This window comes from Pollicipes pollicipes, unplaced genomic scaffold (assembly GCF_011947565.3).
Source record: "Pollicipes pollicipes isolate AB1234 unplaced genomic scaffold, Ppol_2.1 Scaffold_4740;HRSCAF=5597_pilon_pilon_pilon, whole genome shotgun sequence".
NCBI lineage: Eukaryota > Metazoa > Arthropoda > Thecostraca > Pollicipedomorpha > Pollicipedidae > Pollicipes > Pollicipes pollicipes.
The window spans coordinates 6,343,624-6,366,949 of record NW_023596545.1 but is presented as its reverse complement, the minus strand read 5'-3'; the positions used below and the strand labels follow the sequence as shown (position 1 = coordinate 6,366,949).

Genomic DNA, 23,326 nt, shown 5'->3' with positions numbered 1-23,326 from the left:
GCATGAAGACGACACACGTCTCTTGGTGAGCCTACGGGGTGTCCTGAAATTGATGCGCGGTTGGTGCTGCCTATCATTCCCCGCTCCCGAACGCTGAGCGAGTGAAATTATACCGCGCTCTGCCCCAGGGCATCCCACCGCTTCAGGCGATGACGTGACCCTAGCGGCCGGCCTGACTTCGGCCGGTAGCAGGCGGGAGAGGCCATTCCTTTCAAGATGCCAGCGCATCAAGCCCGCATATCGCCAGTGATGAAAGAGCACACGCCATCGATCCGTTATTGCGCGGTTGGGATGGTCAACAGCAGCATGACCCAGGTCCAGGTCGACAGGGACTTGGGCGTCATCGCAGCGACGATTAGGCGCTGGATAGCCCGAGACCTCTCAGGAGAGACACTTGAAAACTGCACAGGTCGTGGAAGAAAGGTGGCCTTGATCCGAGTGGTGAAGATCGTCATTGTAAAGTCGGCTTTCAAAAGGCGCCACTCGACGAGAACCCTAGCGAGAAAATTGAGGGCGAAGAAACACCAAGCCTCCAAGGCAGCCGTCCACCGGTATCTGAAGACCAGCCTGCGACTGAAGCCGCTCAAGCTCAGGTTGCAGCCAAGGCTTACCGTGGATCAGAAGCGCATGTGGTTGGGATTTGCCAAAGCCTGCAAGAATGGGTCCGTTCAGGACTGGAGACGCATCCGCTTCAGGGACAAGTTCCCCTTCGAGCTCTTCACAGCCCCTAACCGCCAGAGCGACAGGGCCTGAGCCAACAACAGCTGGGAGGTGGCAATAGCCGAGACAGTGAAACAGCTAAAACAAAAAAAATTAAAAAACTAGATATTCTTGTCCGGGGCATAATGAGATACAGAGGCCTCCCTTAGCTACGACAAGTCCCGCGCGGGCAGGCTGTCACCGTCAACTGCTATGTTAGAGAGGTGCTGGAGAAGCCTACAGCCTCGGTGATGCAGCGGAGGAAGACGGATGGCCCGCCAACCAAGGTCATACTCCTGCCAGACATGTTGAGGGTGATTTCCCAGCAGGACGGCGCTCCAGCTGATCATGGCATGAAGGTTCAGGACTGGTGCCGCGCCAACTTCCCGGACTTCTGGGAGAAGGGTACGTGGCTAGGCAGCAGCCCCGACATGTCGCCGATCGAGAATCTCTGGGCGATCGCCAAGGAGGAGCTCAGCAAGATGTCGCCGGCCACTTCAGAGAACACCCTGTTCCCAAGCGTGCAAGCGGCGTGGCGGAGGCCAAGGCAGAGACTCTCGACAATCTGATGTGAGGCAGGCTGGAGCGTATGCGCCAGTGCATGCGGCTGCGTGGGGATTACATTGGCAGGTAAATAATGAACCGGTCTTAATGATATTCTCTGTTAGTGAGCACGACACAACCGCGCATCAATTTCGAGACATCCGTACTTTATAAACTAGAAGACGATGTCGATCGTGACGTGCAAAAGATCGAAAAACTTGGCCGAATGGTGTCCAAAACTAAAAATATCGTATTCTGAGTTGTCGTATCAATTTATATATATATATATATACATTATATACAAATATGTATATATATATATATCCACATTATAAATATATATATATATATATATATATTCCTACGCCATATACGTATATATAATGTGGGTGTGGGCGTGCGAAACAGCGTTAAGTACACGCTTACATAACTAATCATGACAGCTGGAGTACACATTTTATGTCGGCACGCTTATAATCATGCATAACAGACTACGGAGAGAGGCCAGCAAAAGACGGTCTGCTCTAAAAAAGAGGCAAGGAGTTCATAACCTGGAAGGTATTTCATTGGTGTGTTGAACTAAATGATTTCTTACAATCGTACAACTACCCATGCAATAGCTTCACAGGCATAAGGGCTTTAATGATTGAGGGTAGCGTCTCTACCTGAAAAAATAGAGTACCCAACCGCACTCCTGAAACTAACGCACCGTCTTTGAGTGTTGTATAATGAAAGTGCAACAATACGCCCCCATTACTGCAGCTAAGGCTTGTGCCGCTAAGGCAGGCTCTTACCTTCTGGAGCATTTCGTCCGTCTTCGCCAAGACAGCCTCGTAGCTTTCTCGGTGCATGAATATCTTCTTACTCTGTATTTTTCTATGAAACGTCTTCTCAACAATGGCACGCGCGACTTGACGACCTGGGAAATTAGGAGTCCGCGTAAAGTGCAATAACTATATGTTATGACTTACTCAGATCCGTGGCTTGGCTGTCTGAATAGCAGGCAAAGTCACACAGGCGTACAGAAGCGCAGGCAAGCAATTAAGATGCTAGAATTTTGCCAAGATAGACAGCCATATGTCCTCCGGACGAGGTCGCCAGCTCACCTTACTTTTCACAGCGATGGGATCTGCCAGATTCGCTTAGGGTCAAGAGGTCTGAACACCAACTGCATCAATTCGTGAAGTGGTCAGAATGTCAACAGGATTGAATGCTTCGAAGGGTCGCTGTATTCATGACTTATTTTGTATGGCCATTATATATTCATGGCCGCCCTGTACCCACTGCGCCGGTTGATTTGGACGGTACAGAATCCCGACACCCACAGTACCGGTACGATAGCCATAGCGCACACCTGGGTGCCCACCATACTAGTACAATGCCTATGACGAGCCCCAACCGAGGACACACCCTACCGGGGCAGCGGGTTGGGGGTGGGGGAGAGCAGGGAAGGCAGCCACCCACCTATTTTGGAAAAGTTTTAGATCAACGCTTCAATGTAACATGCCAAGAGACGGCTCAAATCGTCTTTGCCCCCCCCCCCCCCCCTCTCCCGTCCCCGTACCGTAGACGGTGGCGACGTCGGCGTGCGCCTGGCTGTCAGCCTCCACCTCCTGAAGCAGCGACTCCCAGGTCTGGAAGAGCGAGCTGGAACAGGGCGGCCTGCCGGGAGCGGCCCGCAGGTCCTGACGTCACCACGGGGTCATAGCCACCACAGATCAGAGGCGCCGCACGGTCACAATCACAGCCAGGCCAGGGCCACAAAGTGGTTTGGATCTCTACACTGCCGAGTCAAGGTTACTCCAGTGCTGTGGTCAGTGTAGGGTAGCTGCTGCTGTAAACGCCGCTATCCTGACGCTCTGCATCATCGCATGGGAAGAAACGAAGGCATTGCGCGTACACAGACGAGATAGAGCCAACCTCGGCAGAGGGAGCTGCTCAGAGAATCGCCCCCAACTGAGCAGCGTCTTGACGGGTCGACCTAGCTGGTAACAAAGTATTGGTCACGAGAGGAATCACGCTGACACTCCAATTTACATCGGTTCAACCATGCTCACCCTCAGGCTTTGGCGTGCCTGGATGAGCCTCGGGCCGCAGTATTCACGGGTCGGAGACCGTCGGCAGTATTCACGGGGTCGGAGCCCGTCGGCAGTATTCAAGGGTCGGAGTACCCCGGCCGCATTCATGGGTCAGAGCCTGTCGGCGATATTCACGGGCCGGACCCCGTCGGCAATATTCACGGGTCGGAGCCCCCCGGCAGTATTCATGGGTCAGAGCCTGTCGGCAGTATTCACGGGCCGGACCCCGTCGGCAATATTCACGGGTCGGAGCCCCCCGGCAGTATTCATGGGTCAGAGCCTGTCGGCAGTATTCAAGGGTCGGAGCCCGTCGGCAATATTCACGGGTCGGAGCCCCCCGGCAGTAGTTTATGGTTCAGAGCCTGTCGGCAGTATTCAAGGGTCGGAGCCCGTCGGCAGTATTCACGGGTCGGAGCCCCCCGGCAGTATTCATGGGTCAGAGCCTGTCGGCAGTATTCAAGGTTCGGAGCCCCCCGGCAGTATTCATGGGTGAGAGCCTTTCCGCAGTATTCAAGGGTGAGAGCCTTTCGGCAGTATTTATGGGTCAGAGCCTGTCGGCAGTATTTATGGGTCAGAGCCTTTCGGCAGTATTTATGGGTCAGAGCCTGTCGGCAATATTCACGTGTCGGAGCCCGTCGGCAGTATTCACGTGTCGTAGCCCGTCATCAGTATTCTCGGGTTGGAGCTCGTCGGCAGTACTCACGGGTCGGAGCCCGTCGGCATTACTCACGTGTCGGAGCCCGTCGGCAATATTCACGGGCCGGAGCCCGTCGGCAGTATTCACGGGTCGGAGCCCGTCGGCAGTATTCACGGGTCGGAGCCCGTCGGCAGTATCAACGGGTTGGAGCCCGTCGGCAGTACTCACGGGTCGGAGCCCGTCGGCAGCATTTATTCACAGGTTGGACCCCGTCGGCAGTATTCACGGGTCTGAGCCGGTCGGCAGTATTCACGGGTCGAAGCCCGTCGGCAGTATTCTCGGGTCGGAGCCCGTCGGCAGTATTTTTTCGCAGGTTGGACCCCGTCGGCAGTATTCACGGGTCTGAGCCGGTCGGCAGTATTTACGGGTCGGAGCCGGTCATCAGTATTCACGGGTCGGAGCCCGTCGGCAGTATTCACGGGTCGGAGCCCGTCGGCAGCATTTATTCATGGGTCAGAGCCCGTCGGCAGCATTCATGGGTCACAGCCGACAGGAGCGCACGGGCCGGCGGCCGTGCCGCGGCGCCCCGGCCGTCGGCCTCCGACGGCCGTGTTGTGCTTGGAGGCGGCCCAGCGCCGTGCATTGTTTCTACGGATGGAGCCCGCTACGTGAGTGCCGGACACACGCTGTGTCCAAGGCCAGTACGGGCTCGGTCGCGGCGCGCTGGCAACGCCGAGCGGACGGCGGCGGCGGCGGCGGCGTCCCAGCCCGCTTCGACCGCCCGCCGTCGCGCGCGTCGCCCCTGATCAGCGCGCCTTTTTGTGTCCGGTACCGGGAGAGTAATAGGATCAGCGCCGCTGACGCGCTGACGCCCCGTCACCGGCGGCGTCGGCTCCGAGCGGAAAAACACACAATCTGGCGCGATGGCGCCGGAAGTGACGCAGAACGCGCTCGTCGAGCACCGCACGACTGCCTTTGTCGCGGGCACACCGGCCAAAACAGGGTCATCGAGACGGATCAACACACATGCAACTTGGTCAGCGATCGATGCGTGGACGAGCTGCGGCTACTGTACGTGGCATTGCGGTATCCTTATGCAATGCAGTCCCCCGTACTCGATGGGAATTCCTTCCGCATCGTAATGATATAATGGAAACGTTTCAGGGTGAGGGATCGCGAGCCGTAATGGCACACACGATGTCAACTGTATACTATTTGCTTAGGGCTTGCCTGTCTGACTGTCCGTCCCGTTTTACGAAACACCGTCCACTGACCAAACGGCTGGTCGCTGAACAGTGTAATTTGGACACGACGCGCGGGCGCGCGAGACGACTTTCCACGGGTTCATCGCGAGCCGCCGCGGTCCGAGGTTCGGACGAGGCACGTAGCAGAGGAGCCATTTTAGGCCTCTTGCTTTTGTCCGGGAAGTCCGAAAATGTGACCCACGACAAAGACGAAGAGCAGCCGTTTGGACCTGTGACCACATCAGAACTTAGAGTGACAAGAAACTGATACGTTTAGGTAGATAACTAAACGGGAATCGCATGGTGCTAAACACGAGGTCCAGTGTGCCATATGTCACGTGCAGAACAGCTGCTAAGTAATTTTGCCCGTTTTTTTTAGGTTTTCACGTTTAATTCCATGATACCGCATGCATAGCTTGTCAGCCAGCGCGGAAAGAGGCACGAATCCATGTTCAAAGTGTCGGCCAACGTACCATGCGCAATTCATGTGATCAGCACGAAGTTGTGCTCTGCACGGTTGCGCCGATAATTGTCGGGCTACCCGTGAAGTACACAAACCGGTGCTCTGTCCGTTCATCCATTAACTTTACCTAAACGGTCGCAGCTTTACATTTTAGCGTCCCTAAAATGTCAACAGCTGATCGTTTAGTCGCCGGCGGCCAGCATTCTTGTTTTAGAAAAACGACTAAACTCGCACGTGCCGTATATTACGGGCCAATGCTACTAGAGAATGTCTACGCAAACGTGACGCCACCATGAGACTAAAATTTGGTAACCCGTAGCAAGGCTATCTAACGAGGTAGAACCGTGCGGTCCGAAAAAGTGGCAACATAGAGCTTGCTTGAGAAAAGAGGTAGCTTGGAAGCAAAGCCTGCATGACGTTAGGTATACCATATTTGATGACGGCAGTGGCACGGAGGCCTCTCAGTTAGCCAGCTGACTGTTACACAACCCATTAGTTTGAATAGTGGGCATGTTTTGGTGGCGTGCGGCTGGCGGTTCCCCGTTGGACTGAGAAGAAATTATCCGTCATTTCGCTATTCGCACACATTTCTGGAATGAGCAGTGAGTCCTGGAACAGTTAAGCCTGATCAGAATGTACGATTTTTGCATGTATGATGATATAACACGGGGTTATATGTCATGCGGCGTTTGTGGCGTATTGCATTCCATGCGCAGGCTTGTCGTTAGATAGCCTTACGCTTGTCTGTGCCGTTTGTGCCTGGTGGCAGAGTTGAACAGCTCAGCTTGCATAATTTACTTTGCTTATAGGTATGATTATATGAACATTTGCAATATTGATTTGTAGTAGCTGTCGCTCTTCTTATCACAGTGATGTGAGTGCAGTAAGGTAAGTACAGTAAAACCCTATGATATTGGCTTTATGATGCTACTGTCAAGTGTTTCTTTACATCAGTGCTTGAACACATAGGCATAATAAAATGTTCACAGACTGAGCATTTTAAATGCTACCAATTGTTCAAGACAAACTGCTCAGGAGATCTCTCGTACGAGGCGTAGTCATGGCAACTGGCCACAACCCACTGATCTAAAGCGCCAAGCAACTGCGACACGCGATGCGCTACAAACGCCGCATGACGTTTAACCCCTAGTTACGTACACCCCACGGAAGAATATAAAATTCTGATGATGCCAAACTATTCCGAGATTCAATCTCCCTTCCAGAACTGTGTTTGCATGAAAAAACCGTGGACCACTCATTCAGAGTCCAACCGGGAAGCGCCAGCCGCACGCCCCCAAAACATACTCGCCATTCAAACTAGTGGGTTGTGTAGCAGTCAGCTGGCTAACTGAGAGGCTTCCGTGACACTGACGTCATCAAATATGGTATACTTGACGTCATGCAGGCTTTGCTGCCAAACTACCTGTATTCTCACGCTAGCTCGATGTTGCCAATTTTTGATAGTGTTAACCGATACGGATGACACCCCCCTGACCCGTAGTATGGTTTTGGCTGATACTGCGTGAAAATTGGTGGATACTAGTAGAATGGCTACGGACGGTGATTTCGCCCATGAACTGGATAGTCACCCTGTTCTACATCTTTTTTCATTGTTATGTGGATAGATATTGTACGTTTTGCATTCAAAATCTTCTAAAGATAAATTAGTATTACGATCAGCTTCAAAAAATAGATCCTACTTAACCACTTTTTCTAGGTTCAGTACCCGCGCCACATTCGTCGTAGTCAACGTGCCTGAACATTTACATGTAACGTCTCTTTGTCAAATGTATATGCATTGGTAAATAAATGGATATGGTGTGTATGTTTACATTAAATTCATACATGGGAAATGATTGTCCATTTATCGTCGCACTGCAGTACCTAAATGGAACGAAGTGTAAACATAAGGTAATGTTAAGATGGCACGTGCCAAAAATTTCGTTGTTTCTTTACCATGATCCTGCTAGTCGTTGGCTAACTTGCAGATCCATAATGTCGGATAGGTTAGGTGAAAACGGTACAGAGGGGATAATACCCCGACTATCCCTATATATCCCCAATATTATTTCCCAGGTGAGATATGAGACATCACTCTTTGACTGGCGGAAATTTCAAAACTTGCCAGAAATCGTCCCATTGTACAGGAAAATCTGCTATCATGAACTGAAACGGCGATCTCTGGATTAACGCCTCCTGGGTTCACCTCGCACTGCCTCCACTAGGGCAAGCCAACCCTGCATCCACCCCGGCAACGCCCCTACTAAGGCTACAGGATGTGCATTCCAACTTCTCAATGCGCGTCCCACAGTACTGCTAGCCCGTCTGGGCCCCCGTTTCTCATCTCCACTCCATGTTGCTGCTGTTGTTTGTTGCACTCTTTTACACAGACTTTCTAAGCACTTCCGGCTAGAGTTCTCTAGGATAAATCACTGGTAAATGGGTGGACGGGTTACCCCATCTCTCTGTCGGGGGCAGACTGATAGCGCATTTCAGCAATTATTTTGTAGCTCTGGTGCAAACCAATGTCATTTCCCAGCTGAAAATGCTTCATTGAATGTGCTAAGCCTTAAAAAAGTTCGCTTTATGGAAATATTCATGCTTAAACAAGCCCGAAAAACAGCGTTTTTACGCGGCCGTAGCATTGGTGCCATATGACTTAGTCCCATGATGACGACACAGCATCGCTACCCAGAATGCAGTAATGCGGGTCTTGGTTACGGGCGTCCGGTAGTCGTCGTTCATTCATTCATTCGTTGTGGTTAGAAAGGTGAACCATAATCAAGATCAAATGCATTACCCGAACACCTGTTTCGTGAAATGCCAAAGAAATCACACACAAGTGAGATAACAATTTGCATCGGGTAGGATATGAAAACTGAAGAAATACAGCAATTTTTCTGAGAAGCTCACTGGTACGGAATAACATGCTGTCACAGTCGCTTCTCGGGGTTTGTTTTGGGGCCACTAAAGAATCTGACAACACAGAAACATTGCAGCAGCATTCACAAGTGGTGGTGACGTAATCAAGGTAACTGACATTTGCAGTGGTAGCGAGTGCAGTTTTCTTAAAATTTTGGAGTGTGTAACAACGCTCCCACCACAGTGGAAATTTGGAGAGTAAGACTTAGACGTCTCTGGTAGTCAGCGCATGACACCCGGTTCCCGTCAGGCGTCCCTGCAACCAGAGTTCGGGTCGGACGGGAAGCCCCATGAATGGTGCTGAAGGCATCCCGAAATCAAGCAAACACAAATCGTCCATGGACGTTCCGTTGCCTAGCAACGCAAGCGCGCAAGCACTCGTCATTGACTATTTTAGTTGTAGTCAAATTACGAATCTGCCGTTGGAAGTGCTACAGTGTCATGGCGTGTAACGAGTGTTTGCAAAGCAACAAAGTTGAGTGAGACAGGCTTTTAAAGCTAGGTTGCCAGCGTTATGGCATCCCTCACCGTCAACGCTGCGGCCAGTAGGACATGTAGGGGGTTAAATGGTATCGCATCCAGGCATGAACACACCCACACGCAGACCCACACACCCACACGCACGCACGCACGCACGCACGCACGCACGCACGCACGCACACACGCACACACACACACACACACACACACACACACACACACACACACACACACACACACACACACACACACACACACCACACACACACACACACACACACACACACACGCACACACACAATAGGCAAAATACTTGATTAGGAGAGTTATCAGCTGGAAAGCATGACATGACAGGAACTTGCGGGAATGTCATTTCATCTTCTCTCTCTCAGCGTAGGCAATCTAGCGGCCCGAGGGTGAGCCGAGTCACCCGTGCCCGAGATCAGGTTGTGCTTCTGTGTCATGACTGCAGACTGGTGGATGTGCGAACAATAATGACTGGTGTGCAAGTATACTGAAATATCCCCCAATTACGCCATAATCCCAGTTACCTCACGTTTACATATCCTTGCGCACCGCATTGATCCATGCACGGCCCTTCACACTGTTTCCTCCGCTACGACACGCTTCCAACTATGACAAAGACCTAATCTGCATTGATCTGTTTGAGCCCCGTGGTAACACCCTGACAGTAGCGGGTATCCTGCTCCGTCCCTAACGAACTGGCGTCACGAGCTCTCTCAACAGTGGCTCGCTCCACCCGCGTGACGGGTCACAAGAGCCGCCGCCACGTTCCACCTGTGCGTAGCGCAGCGCGTGCCTGCCGGCGGACTTCAGCACAATCCGGCCGCGCCCGGGACAGCAGTGCTGTCCTCGATAGTCGATTTGCGGTGCGTTGAGCGCCGGGTGTTGCGTGATTTTCGCCGCCACGCCGGTCGATACTCAGCCCTGCGGCCATGTCGCCGCCCGCCCCACAGCATTCCGACGTGGCGCTGCCGGGTATGACGTACCGTTCGGCGCGGCGCTGCCGGGTATGACGTACCGCTCGGCGCGGCGCTGCCGGGTATGACGTACCGCTCGGCGCGGCGCTGCCGGGTATGACGTACCGTTCGGCGCGGCGCTGCCGAGTATGACGTACCGCTCGACGCGGCGCTGCCGGGTATGACGTACCGCTCGACGCGGCGCTCCGCGTATGACGTATCGTTCGACGCGGCACTGCCGGGTATGACGGGTATGACGTACCGTTCGTTCCTGAGCTCCGAGTTGCGCTTCCGATAAGTTTCCACCAGCAACTGCAGCTTCTCTGCGTGCTGCTCGTTGAGTTGCGCCAGCTGCTGGGCGAAATCAGACACTGGAAATAAGGACAAGTGCAGTGTCAGTCCTCTTCGCCGTTTGAGCAGGGCTGCGGATTACTAAGCGTGAACGATTTGTCCTATCCCGGTGCGTTTGGTTACAGGTCTAACCATACTGCTTTTGGTAACACAGAAGGGCTTAATAACAATTCAGCGACAGATTAGAACTTCTCTTCCTGCCTCAGGCGCGGATCCAACTGTTGGGATCTCACTGAACAAAAAGGATTCACGCGTCGGTGCTCGCCGATGTCCCCTTATTCGGCGGCGCTCAGCCCGAAGCCGCAGTGTGCGGACGGAGGCCTCCGTACGGAGCCGCGCTCTGTGTGAACGGGAGCCCTCGCGAGCTCTCCGAGCCCCCAGAGGCCTTGGTACGGAGCCGCGCTCTATGTGGACGGGAGCCCTCGCGAGTGCTCCGAGCCCCCCAGAGGCCTTGGTACGCTGCCGCGCTGTATGTGGACGGGAGCCCTCGCGAGCGCTCCGAGCTCCACAGAGGCCTCGGTGTGGCAGCCGCGCTCTATGTGAACGGAAGCCCTCGCGAGCGCGCCGAGCCCCCCAGAGGCCTCGGTGTGGCAGCCGGCGCGCCAGGTTCGGTAGGTCGAGGCCCAGGTAGCCGGCTCCGACTTCATCGACCAGGCAGGCGCGCCGCTGCGGCTGGCGCTGCCTGTCCGCCGTTCACACAGGTGACGGCCGCGAGGCCGAAGGGAGGGGGAGGGGGGGGGGGGGACGGCCCGCCACCGACCGCTGATGTGCACTGGCCGGGCACACGCGCAGCCGACCACTGCTATGCACCTCCCCGGTGTCTTAATAGAACAACGTGATGCTTCGTTGGTGGTTGGCCACCCCTTCACCATGCCGTGGCAGCTACTCATAAGGGCCGACCCCGTTTGCGGCAACACGTTGTTATATCGAACAGCACACGTTGTTTCAGCTTCATCGCATCCCCGCCCCGCACATGAAGAGAACGGCCGAGGTGAGACATCGCACCGCAATATCTATCCCTCCTCTGCCGGGCTCCCTGCCATCTCCCGCGCCAGCTCTCCACCCTTCAGGCTCGGTGCCGAGCAGGCATGGACCGCAGCACCACGCGACCCGCAAACTGTCACGGCATCCGCGGAATACCGGGGGCCGGTGCCAGCCGCGGGGCGGAGCGCCCGGCACGGTGCCAGACCTGGCAATTGCGTGTGATCGGTCAGACCGGCGTCAGGTCATCGGAGGCTAGAAGGTCACGTCAAGCTGAACGAGCGGTGGGGTGGGGCAGGTGACCACCGGTGGCTTGAGAAAAAAAATCAATTTACCGTCCTGTGGCGTCAGTCACTGTCAGCTAGTCGCTATTGTGCGGGCTGCGGTAGAGCTATGTGAGCCACTTCACAAAGCCACGGCCTTCCCGCTGCCAGAATAAGTTAGCCCGGGCTGCAACGTGTGCGGCTGACACCAGTACCGCTGCCTACCCAGCCGTGCCGGTCCCTTTAAGGAAAGTATTCCAGATTTATATGGGGTTTCAACTGAAATAGCTATCTTGAATAGCATTCGGTGCAGTTCACAGCATTATCCTCAGGGCCAAAAAATATCTAGCTTCTGAGCGACAAGCTCGAGAAGATGGGGAGACTGTTTCGGGGAAATTGTTTCAAGATCATCTTGGCATTCATGACGTCATAATAACGTCATTCGAGTCCTGCCATTTTCTGAACCATGCGGTGATCAATGCCAAGAAAAATATGATGGGTGAGTGGTTCAGATCTGGCTTTCGTGAATACGACTTCCAGATATAATGGCCGTCAACTGGCTCCCAACCAATGTTGTGCAAGGTACGATGACGTAATAAAATAGGACCATAGTTACTAAGCATGGAAAGTGTGTTGTCTAGGGAAGTCTTTTGTACTTAGAAGTACGCCAATAGTTATAAGTAAGCTTGTTTCATCATGTCTGATGTTTGCTTCGGTGCCTTCAAATGTGAAGCATTCCCTTTAATCGAACATGGGCGTACAAGTAAAACGCTGCACATTGAGTAAACTTGACCGTAGTTGGGGTGCCTGGCCTGGATGAGCTGGAGAGATTCAGGACAGTAATATAGTAGATTAAAAGTGGGGTACAGCAGTTAGCGTATCATTTTTGGTGTTGCTTGCATACCAACGATAAAACATTTCACGCATTTAAAGTCGAAGTCTGGATTTACGGGGTGCGATTTCCAGGGGACTTTATTCGAGCTAAAAACATACAATGAAAATCTCAAAATATGCCATGATGTTTCTCCAAATCACTTCGCTGTTGAGTATCTAAATTCAATCTAAGTGTTCCTTTCAATCCCATTCAGAGTTTCAGGATTCGGTGTCAGACACGAATAACGTGTAAATAATCTGTCCAATTCTCTCAGCTGCTTTCTTTTGCGAAAGCATCGGCCTATAGTACCAGCTTCTGTGTGCATAACACACATCCAAATATTCCTATCAGTACGAAGAGAAAAAGGGTGTGGGGCACGGGCGACAAGCCCCCAAATATTCTCCCTTCCATGCATTTATACATTCCTGTTTTTTTAGAAACAAAAATCATATGCTTGCTGAAATCATGGAGCAAATAAATTACGCCCAGTTTATTTTAAGCCACGCAGAACGTTTTTTTTTATAAACGAGAGAAGAGTCAACCCAGTTTTCATGTCACAAGTTTAGGTTAAGCCCAAACGAAAGGGTTAAATTGAGTTCCTACACCACATCACACTCATTGTGCTGCAGAGGATAAGGCGTAAGGATGAATCCTCAAGCACCAAAGCTGCATCTTACCAATTAGCACGATACCAGAGAAACTTCTCCATGCAAAACTAATTAGAACGGTGATGTATTGGACAAGGGATCAGCTTGAACATACCCTTTCATCAGGAGTTAATGGCTCTGCTATAAGTTCATTACAGCGCCTCACAATTTGGAAATGATGAGCCAAAGGCCTCTCTTGATCACATCAGAGGTCCGTTAGGTGTCATCATCGAAACGGAGAGTCGCGTGCCGGCATCCCGCTTCCGTTAGTTTGTTTGGCTTTGATACTGGGTGCTCCATCAGCTGCCGGCCACCAGAAAGTCTGTCGCTGTGCCACCCAACTCGCCACAACGCTCCAGTCGAACGTGACCTTTGGCCGACGCCATTCGGACAGGGCCGCCGGCGGCGTGGATATTATTCCCCGGGCAGTCGATGAGAAATGCGCGCCGCGGTCTGCGTGGCGCGAGTACTGCCGGGTGGTGCGAGTACTGCCGGGTGGTGAGAGTACTGCCGGGTGGCGCGGGTACTGCCGGGTGGCGCGAGTACTGCCGGGTGGTGCGAGTACTGTCGGGTGGCGCGAGTACTGTCGGGTGGTGCGAGTGCTGCCGGGTGGTGCGAGTACTGCCGGGTGGCGCGAGTACTGCCGGGTGGTGCGTGTACTGCAGGGTGGCGCGAGTACTGCCGGGTGGTGCGAGTACTGCCGGGTGACGCGAGTACTGCCGGGTGGCGCGAGTGCTGCCGGGTGGTGCGAGTACTGCCGGGTGGTGCGAGTACTGCCGGGTGGTGCGAGTACTGTCAGGTGGCGCGAGTACTGTCGGGTGGTGCGAGTACTGCCGGGTGGTGCGAGTACTGCCGGGTGGTGCGTGTACTGGAGGGTGGCGCGAGTACTGCCGGGTGGTGCGAGTACTGCCGGGTGACGCGAGTACTGCCGGGTGGTGCGAGTACTGCCGGGTGGCGCGAGTACTGCCGGGTGGTGCGTGTACTGCAGGATGGCGCGAGTACTGCCGGGTGGTGCGAGTTCTGCCGGGTGGTGCGAGTACTGCCGGGTGGCGCGAGTACTGCCGGGTGGCGCGAGTACTGCCGGGTGGCGCGAGTACTGCTGGGTGGTGCGAGTACTGCAGGGTGGCGCGAGTACTGCCGGGTGGCGCGAGTACTGCCGGGTGAACGGCATACCGATCATGCCGATCAGCATACCGATCGGAGGGTCTTCTAACCCCTCAGCGCCGCGGCAGTAGGAGGGTCTCCGTCCCCCTCATTACCGCGGCAGTGGGAGCGTCTCCGTCCCCCTCAGTAACGCGGCAGTAGGAGCGTCTCCGTCCCCCCCCCCCAAGCAACGTAGCAGTAGGAACGTCTCCGCCCCCCTCAGCAACGCGGCAGTAGGAGGGTCTCCGCCCCCCCCCCCCTCGTCAGTCGACGGCGATGGAGGAGACGCCCCCTGGGGAGTAGCGCTTGGATATAGCTATCGACCTCGCGTCACTGCCAGATGGATGTAAGGGAAGAAATGCGCGCGCGCGCGCGCGCATATTCAAGCATCCAGTGGGTACATCCGTTAAAAAGATGTATGCAGAAATATCATTTACATTCTGGATATGAGGACACACCTGTGCATACCTGTGATGATCCATGGCGTGTCTAAGTCTGCTACTACATGAATGCGAACGAACATAAGAGCTAGATATTGTTTGCGCTACCAAGATATGTGCACTACGAATATCGTCAAAAGAGTTACCAGCACTAATTGCTTGGGGACTATGACAAACGTGTATTTAACGTACCGCTATTCTTGCATAGGCAGCCAGCAGAGCCAGCCACGGCCGGTATGCCATCCGCCCTGATCTGATCAAACGGGTCCAGTAGAGCTCAGCCAATGTGTGCAGCTGCTCTGTGATGTCGCTGTCAGTTTGAACATGTCTGCCACACGGTATGTAGGTCCTTGGCGTCTTGTGTTTTACACCGGCGTTGACTTCCCGCGAAAAGCCTTCGAGTACAAACGGCGCCCTGCGTGACTGCTGGCTCGTGGAGCGACCCGACTCTGCACCGCGTGGGCGCTTCGTGATCGGCCCGACTCTGCACCGCGTGGGCGCTTCGCGATCGGCCCGACACTGCACCGCGTCAGTGCTTTGCAATCGGCCCGACTCTGGTCCGCGCGGGTGCTTCGCGATCGGCCCGACACTGCACCGCGTCAGTGCTTTGCAATCGGCCCGACTCTGCACCGTGTGGGTGAAGTACCAGCGGCCCGACTCTGTACCGCGTGGGTGCTTCGCGATCGGCCCGGCCCTGGTCCGCCTGGGGCAGTGCCAGCGGCCCGAATCTGGACCGCGTGGGTGTAGTACCAGCGGCCCGACTCTGGACCGCGTGGGTGCTTTGCGATCGGTCCGGTTCTGGTCCGCGTGGGAGCAGTACCAGTGGCCCGGCTCTGGACCGCATCGGTGCAGTGATGCGAGCGGCTGGAGCCTGGACTGCGTGGGTGCAGTGCGAGCGCACCTGCGGCGCAGCCCTGCTCGCTCAGCGTTCGCCTGTCGTCGGTAATGCCCGCCGTCGGCCGTCGTTGTCGGCAGCGCGCGCCGCCCGCTCCCATTAACTCGGCCCGGAGAGGCGGCAATTCGGCACGGGCCGGCCCACGGCGGCGCCGCTGACTGGCTCAGACTGCGGGGCGCGGACGCGCCCGAGCGCAGGCCGTAATTGGCGCGGCTCCCGCCGTCCCCTGGAGGCCCGGTTCAGGCCATTAGACACCGCTGGACAGCCTACACAGGACGCCAGGACGACGCCGCTTCGCCGGTTGAGGGACGTTCTCCATCATGACATACTGGACCGGTGGTGGACAGAATTGACGTAAAGTGCTCCACTTTTGTGCGAGGTTCAAACTGAAATAGTAAGATTGTATTCTCTACAGAGATATTCACGCAAGTCCCTAATAAGGTTTAAGACCTACTACACTGCAGTTTCAATGTGAGCATGAATGTAACAGTTCACTATGTCGTGCCACAACTTGTGGAAAAGAAATGCGACTTGATCCGAGGTGACGTCAGCGCTCCATGGTCTATAGTGCTGATAATCTCGGCACTTTTTTGTAATTCCGGCATCCCGAAATTTTGGGAGGTTGAACCCTGGAATATTGCGGAATTGAGCAGTTTTTTTTTGAAATATGTCGACAAGTCAGGTTTACAGCCTATCTCTTGCGTACATCCTGGCTAGAATAGGATCCGGGTCGTCGTCCGTTCTAGATAGATAGCAGCGATTCAAGGTTCTCATTCCTTTCAGAGGCGTTTGCCATAGGCTTTGACCTCGCCTTGGCCTTCACGGGACTCGTCCTGAAGTGTGTCCCTGGATCGGAATGGTCCAGCAACATCCATAGCACTATGTTTATTTTTGGCTTAGGCGTGAAGCTGTTTCGTGAAATCTCCGAATGTTTTCAGAACCTTTCCACAGTTACGGCATTTTTCTGTGTCGCCATCCTGACATTTTGGAAAGCTTCCTACACTTTGCTTCCTTTCAATCCCACAACACGGACATGTTAAGAAGCGGCATTGGTTTCTCAAAAATCCACACCATTCAGAAAATACGAGCTCGAGTGGGGGTCAAATTGACCCTTCCCGAAGGTTTTTCCAGAATGGTTTCCGAACGGCGTAGCCCACCGCGCTAAATCTTGCATAGCTGTCAACAATTGAACAGCGGATCGCTTGGTGTCAAACGTTTAGATGTACCTTGCAAGGTCACCGACCTATGGCAGGCCAAAGTCAGGCCATGGTTTCTCGAAGTCAATTTCTAGGGAATCGCTCAATCTGATGTAACAAGAGAGTGTTAGACGAACCCAAACATCTCTGAGATGCTTTCTGAGGCATCACAACCATTGAATGAGCAAATTACTTTGGTTTAAGGTCAGGTATAAAGATCAGACCAAGGTCAAAAGCAACCTGTTTTGTTTCTCTAAGGCTTGCTGTATGGGATAGTTTCTGGTGCTCATTTCGAATTTATTGATAGCAGGAACCGCATTCTATTTCCTCAATGAATTTCTTAGAGGTCAGAATGAGTCAATGACCAAAAATGACCCAGGTCGATTTTGTTTTTAGAAACATACTGCCTAGCGTAATCTTTGTCGCTTATTCAAATGCAAAACTCAAAGCGGGTTTATATGATTTCGGTCACCATCACTTTTAAAAGGTCAAGTAGTGTCACTGACCTTAACTGAGCATGTGAAATTTTTCTTAAAAACAGTTATCTAGGTTCTGGGGGCACTTAAGCGACCAACCTAGAAGTTGACCTTATTTGACCTTATTTGGCCCGGAGATCATGACCTAGGAATCTCAAACTTTGGCCTTAATGTAGTCACGTACAGGTCAACGCACCTTGTGAATTTGGTGTCTTTAGCTCTCTTAGTTCCCGACCTCTCAGGGGTCAGATTGACCCTCCCACCCGAGCGAAGGGTATCCAGGCCGGCCCCGCGTGTTAGACTGCTCCACAGCGCCCACCCGGCCTCACGCATCCCCCATCCACGAGGGTCTGGCAGTTGCTGAGCCTCAGGAGAAGCTCGCTCAGAGAGACGGCTCCCAGCCTGTTCCGACTCGATAGTCGGTATCGCATGTCCTCGGGTGATAATGACCGGTTGTGTCTTGTGTGTGAGACGGCACGCGCGAGGCCTGCTTGAGCTTGGAACCGGACACAGTGTGAAACGATGCAGAGCATATCTCACACACGCAGAACGCAGTGGCTTTTACAAGAATTCACAAGCTTCAATATAAGTTTCGGATATATAATCACATCGATTCTTCATTTTTGCGTTTTAAATAGGGTTTGTTTCTTTGTTGTTTCCACATACTACCAACGACACTTTTTATACAAGGGTTTTGTATGGGAAAAATGGGGATTCCGCAATCCCCAGAGCTTCTAATCCCGTGTTCGCGATTGATGCCGTCTCGGGATCCAGAAATTTTCAGTCCTAATGCCTAATGGCCTGTTTGTCAGCCACCGCTAGCGGCCGGTCATTGGATGCTTGTCAGCCGCCGATAGTGGCTGGTCATTGGATGTTTGTCAGCCTCCGCTAGCGGTCGGTCACTGGATGTTTGTCAGCCGCTGATAGTGGCCGGTCATTAGATATTTGCCAGTCGCCACTAGTGGCCGGTCATTGAATGTTTGTCAGCCTGCGCTAGCGGTCGGTCACTGGATGTTTGTCAGCCGCTGCTAGCAGCCGGTCACTGGATGTTTGTCAGCCGCCGGTATCGGTCGGTCACTGGATGTTTGTCAGCCGCTGATAATGGCCGGTCATTAAATGCTTGCCAGTCGCCACTAGTGGTCGGTCAGTGGATGCGGCTGGCATGCCTGGCATGACATAACGGGCCATAACGTCTCTTTCACAAAATTATGGTACGACGAACATATTTTGACACAATAAATGGCGTCCAGCGCGGACTGTTTAGTCCTGTTCTTCTGGGGTGCAGGTCCAGAAATGTGAGACTTTCCCTGTGAAGGCCGGGTGATGGTCACCATTTTAGGCCAGAATTGCGTCGACCATTTAAGGCCGGACACTGGCCACCATTCAAGGTTAGCTCTGATCGACGCCACAAGGGTCAGCGACACAGCCAGCATTCATGGTGGCCATTACAAAAATCACAGCGCATGCCACTTTTAGCGCTTTAACCAAAATACAATGCTTTAGGCTGTGCCTACGAGATTCGAACCAAGTGCAACCTGCAATACTTTTCAGTGGCACAAACTATTCGCATCACAAAATCGTTTTTCGATACATATTTTGCGTTAGGATACAAGCCTGGGCCTTAAAAACGTTTTCAGGCACGACCTTTTTATGACGTAAACGCGACTAGTGCCCCCTCCCCCCCCCTCCCCATCCAGGAGCGAACGGCTGTCACCATTAAGAGCAGACTGCTATGGAATGTATGGTGTTTTCTCGACACTGTGCGCCGGGAGCTTGTTTTCGTGTAGGCCGGACGGGCATCACCGTTAACCCCGTCCTTATGTTCGGATCATATCGACGCAAGATATTTTTCAGCTGCATTTGACACCGTGAAAGCTAACGCTCGAAGCATGGTGACCTACGATTTTGCATAAGCTGTCGACACATGAGCTCCATGGGCGACTCAAGAAGTAGCTTTTGGAAACCATGCAGGCACGAACGATGGCTGTTAAAGGCGAACATGCTGTCCTTGGTTTTAGCCATACCCCGCGAATGTATGGCTAAATGGAGCTAGAGCACGGTCTCTTGGATCACGGCTTTTTAGATAAGGATTGATCACATCTAAACGATTCGGTCACTTAATTGTGCACATGAGCCAAATAGACGGCTTCTGAGAAGTATTGGAACGTTACGTTGGATGCGTGCGGTAACGTGTTACAGATATAAATAGGCGTGAAAAACGATGGTATCAGACAGCATAGATCAGATGCTAATGAACCAATACTGTATGCGATAATACAATGCTGGCTTTTCTAATGTGAAGCTGCGATTGCCTGTTCATCGTGACAACATCATGTTCGCATCTTAAACAAAGCATAGTAGGGCCGAGACAGCAGTTGAACAAACAAGAGGGCGTGAGCAAGGGGACTAAAACGGTGCTTTCTGAATGCTTACTGAGTTGGGGAATGGTGCCCTTTTTGCAGCGAGTGACATTGTTTGAAGATATGCCCTTATAGCGCAGCGGCATGGCAACTATTCACAATATACAAACCTTAAGATGCTGACACGTCTCGCATTGGACATAATCTCAAGCGCGTGCTTATGCCTTAGGATGCTATCAAAAATAGCGAAACGTTGGAACAGGGTTTTGATAACAATAATGTCACCGACAGGTTCTTGGACCTTTGTTTCAAATTACGTGTCGGTAATATGCACTCAACAAAAGACCTTAAGACAAATGACGTTACGTCACCTTTGTCACTTTGCAGTACACAGTGTACCAAATTGGCACTTTTTGAATGCGTGACAAGATAATGCTCCGTTGGTCTGTTTGAGCTTAAGAGCGACAAAATCGGCCCCGTCCTTTTCTAGATCTGAGGAGGGACAAAGTGATTCGGCATGCACAAAATCAAGCGAAATTCTCTGCATGGAAATAGGTCCAGAGGTCAAGTCGCGGGTGCCATTTAGGAGCACACAGCGGGGGTAGCTAGAGGTTTAATGTTGGCTGTCTCTCACGGTCCAGCAGGAGGTGACGTGGTCGAAAACAACTGACCTTAATGGAGCCAGCCTTTTGCTGATGCCTGAGTCAGCAGCTTTCGCATTATTGCCCACTACGAAGCGTTACACTTTTTGTGCTTGCTCTAATGAGTCAGGGTCGCAACACTATTTCCTGATTCGCAACTTTTCCCAGAACGCAGCAATTCCATGCCGTCGCTGAGAGAGGTGACATAATTACCCCGTTGACCTTCCCCAGAATAGAGCATCATCTGACTGGCCCGATGAGGCGATCGATCATCAGATCCCTCGCATCGCTACCAGACGGCTGCAGATCTCGAAGCCGTAATTGGGCGGCCGACGTCCCACTGCCCTGTGGTACGTCCCCAAGCACAGCAGCGTCTCAATTTGCCGACACGGCACCCGTCGATGAGCCGCAGCAGAGACAGATAAGCACGACCTTAGCACGTCCGTCGCCGTCTGACGGCGCGATGTCAGCCGCCGCCGGCGCCGCTTCCCCTCGGAGTCGCCCTGGAGCGCATCGCGTGCTTACGAAGCGTGCCCCGGCCGCAAATTGGATTCATATCAGCGCCGGTGCTCGGCACGTTACGGGCGGTGCGACAGCTGCGTGGTGACGCGCCAGCGCCGCGGCCCGGGCTCTCCTGCCAGCCGCCGCTCGGCGCCGGCCCGCCGCCGAGCTGGCCACGCACCTGCCCGGCTCGCTGGCGCGTCGCCGTCGACGCCGAGCGCAGCGGCGCCTCTGTGCGTGACGATGCGGCCCGGGTGCACTAGGCCGCACTGAGCGGCCCGAGGTCGCGGTCAGCTGCGACTTCGGTGGGTGGCGTGAGCGGGCCCGCCTGGAGGCCGCGCCCCCGGCAGGCAGCAGGCAGCGGGCCAGCGTGCACGAAGGTCGAGAGATAAAACCCACCATCAGCGCGACCGATTGAAGATTTACTTCAAGCGGTTAGTATCAATCGATGCCTATTTTCAGGTCATTTCGATTTCCCAAATGGCACGGGGCAGAAGCGCTGCCATGCCGGAATTATGTAGGCATTTAAAGCGGGATTCCGCGGAGGCCAGCTGACGGCGCCATTCGTCAGCCGTATCGCCGCCGGAGCACTTTATCTACGGCGTGGCCGACCCCGCCCGGCCGGCCAGCCAGCAGGTACGGCGTGGCCGGCCCCGCCCGGCCGGCCAGCCAGCAGGTACGGCGTGGCCGACCCCACCCGGCCGGCCAGTCAGCAGGTACGGCGTGGCCGACCCCACCCGGCCGGCCAGCCAGCAGGTACGGCGTGGCCGACTCCACTCGGCCGGCCAGTCAGCAGGTACGGCATGGCCGACCCCACCCGGCCGGCCAGCCAGCAGGTACGGCGTGGCCGACCCCACCCGGCCGGCCAGCCAGCAGGTACGGCGTGGCCGACTCCACTCGGCCGGCCAGTCAGCAGGTACGGCGTGGCCGACCCCACCCGGCCGGCCAGCCAGCAGGTACGGCGTGGCCGACCCCACCCGGCCGGCCAGCCAGCAGGTACGGCGTGGCCGACCCCACCCGGCCGGCCAGCCAGCAGGTACGGCGTGACCGACCCCACCCGGCCGGCCAGCCAGCAGGTACGGCGTGGCCGACCCCGCCCGGCCGGCCAGCCAGCAGGTACGGCGTGACCGACCCCACCCGGCCGGCCGGCCAGCAGGTACGGCCGTGGCTCCCAGGTGTCTGGGCTGAGAACAGGCAGTCCGGCGAGATGTCATGCTTTAAGGCGTGAAGTGTTATTTCTTGGTTAGCGGTAGAGATGGTGGTTATAGCTGCTCAGCAGTTATCTTTTTCTTCTGTCCATGTCCATGTCCATATATTTCGTAACTTTCCACAAGATCCAGTGGGTTTTTAGAAGTTACACGTCATCATTGATAAAAACGGGCATAAAAGAGACAATGTGAAACCTAATAAAAATAGCCTAACGCATCACACATCGGTCAAGGGATCATCTCGGTGAATCACACTACTGCATTCACATCGTAGCATCACACACAATCGAATTCACACACGGGCTGCGATCACAGCGATCACACAGCGATCTCCCCATGGTCACACCTTCTCCTTCCGCTCGCAACCCGCGCACAGAAGTTCACAAGTTTTTGCACGCGATGGAGCAGGGTGGCTCCGTGACTACCATACAGTACTATACAGTATCTAATGGAGGAAAGAATTAGAGCTCCGACAATGCGAACGAGGGTGTCTCTTGGGAGTACATGCTTGGCATGGGACAGGGCCATCAGAGCGCCCGTCGACCTGGCAACAAGCTGATCAATGTGCGGTTCAAATGTGAGATTTCTGTCCATCACCACACCAAGGTTTTTGACAGTATTGCTTTCAGTAATGACGGCTGACCCGAACTTGACATGCACAGGAGGCATATTACGCAGCACAGCCTTTGACCCGAAAACTATTAACTGCGTTTTTGTTGTATTGACTTTCATAGAGTGGTTGTTAAACCAGTCCAGTACAATGGACATGATACTCTCCATGGTTCCCACAAGATGTTGCATTGCACTTTTCTTTCCAGTAACCAAAATCTGTGTGTTATCGGCATATTGTATCACTGTGGCACCTTCTGAATATAACGCTAGATCGTTCGAGAAAATGGAATATAGGAGCGGCCCGAGGGCGGTACCCTGAAATACCCCCATCACATTCGGAAGACTGCGAGAGCGTGCAGTATGCCCTGAAGGATATCCGATCTGAACCTGTTGGGTATGCCCGTAAAGGTAGCTTTCATACCATTTTGTGTCAATATTGTATAGCTTAAGCTTGGATAAGAGAAGCTGGTGATCCACGTCAAAACATTTTGACAGATCTATCAAAACAAGCAGAGCGATCTCCCCAGCATCCATCGCGTTGAGTATTTTATCAGTCACTACAGTAAGTGCGGTCTCTGTTGAAAAATTCGTACGATATACGTGTTGTGTATGCGAAAATAAATCACGCTCGTTAAAATATGAGATAAGCTGATGATGAACAATACGCTCGACTATTTTTGCTATCGCTGCCA

General features: G+C 53.6%; 1 protein-coding gene across 1 annotated transcript in view; it reads right to left on the bottom strand.

The window, feature by feature from the left end:
- LOC119098948 (uncharacterized) overlaps window positions 1-23,326 on the bottom strand; it is a 157,636-nt gene that overhangs the window by 110,854 nt on the left and 23,456 nt on the right. Inside the window, exons 2-4 of the mRNA XM_037222003.1 lie at window positions 10,309-10,417; window positions 2,807-2,904; window positions 2,037-2,161 (exon numbers count right to left, since the gene is read on the bottom strand). Coding sequence (XP_037077898.1) covers window positions 2,037-2,161; window positions 2,807-2,904; window positions 10,309-10,417 — 332 coding nt within the window. The remainder of the gene's footprint in view (window positions 1-2,036; window positions 2,162-2,806; window positions 2,905-10,308; window positions 10,418-23,326) is intronic.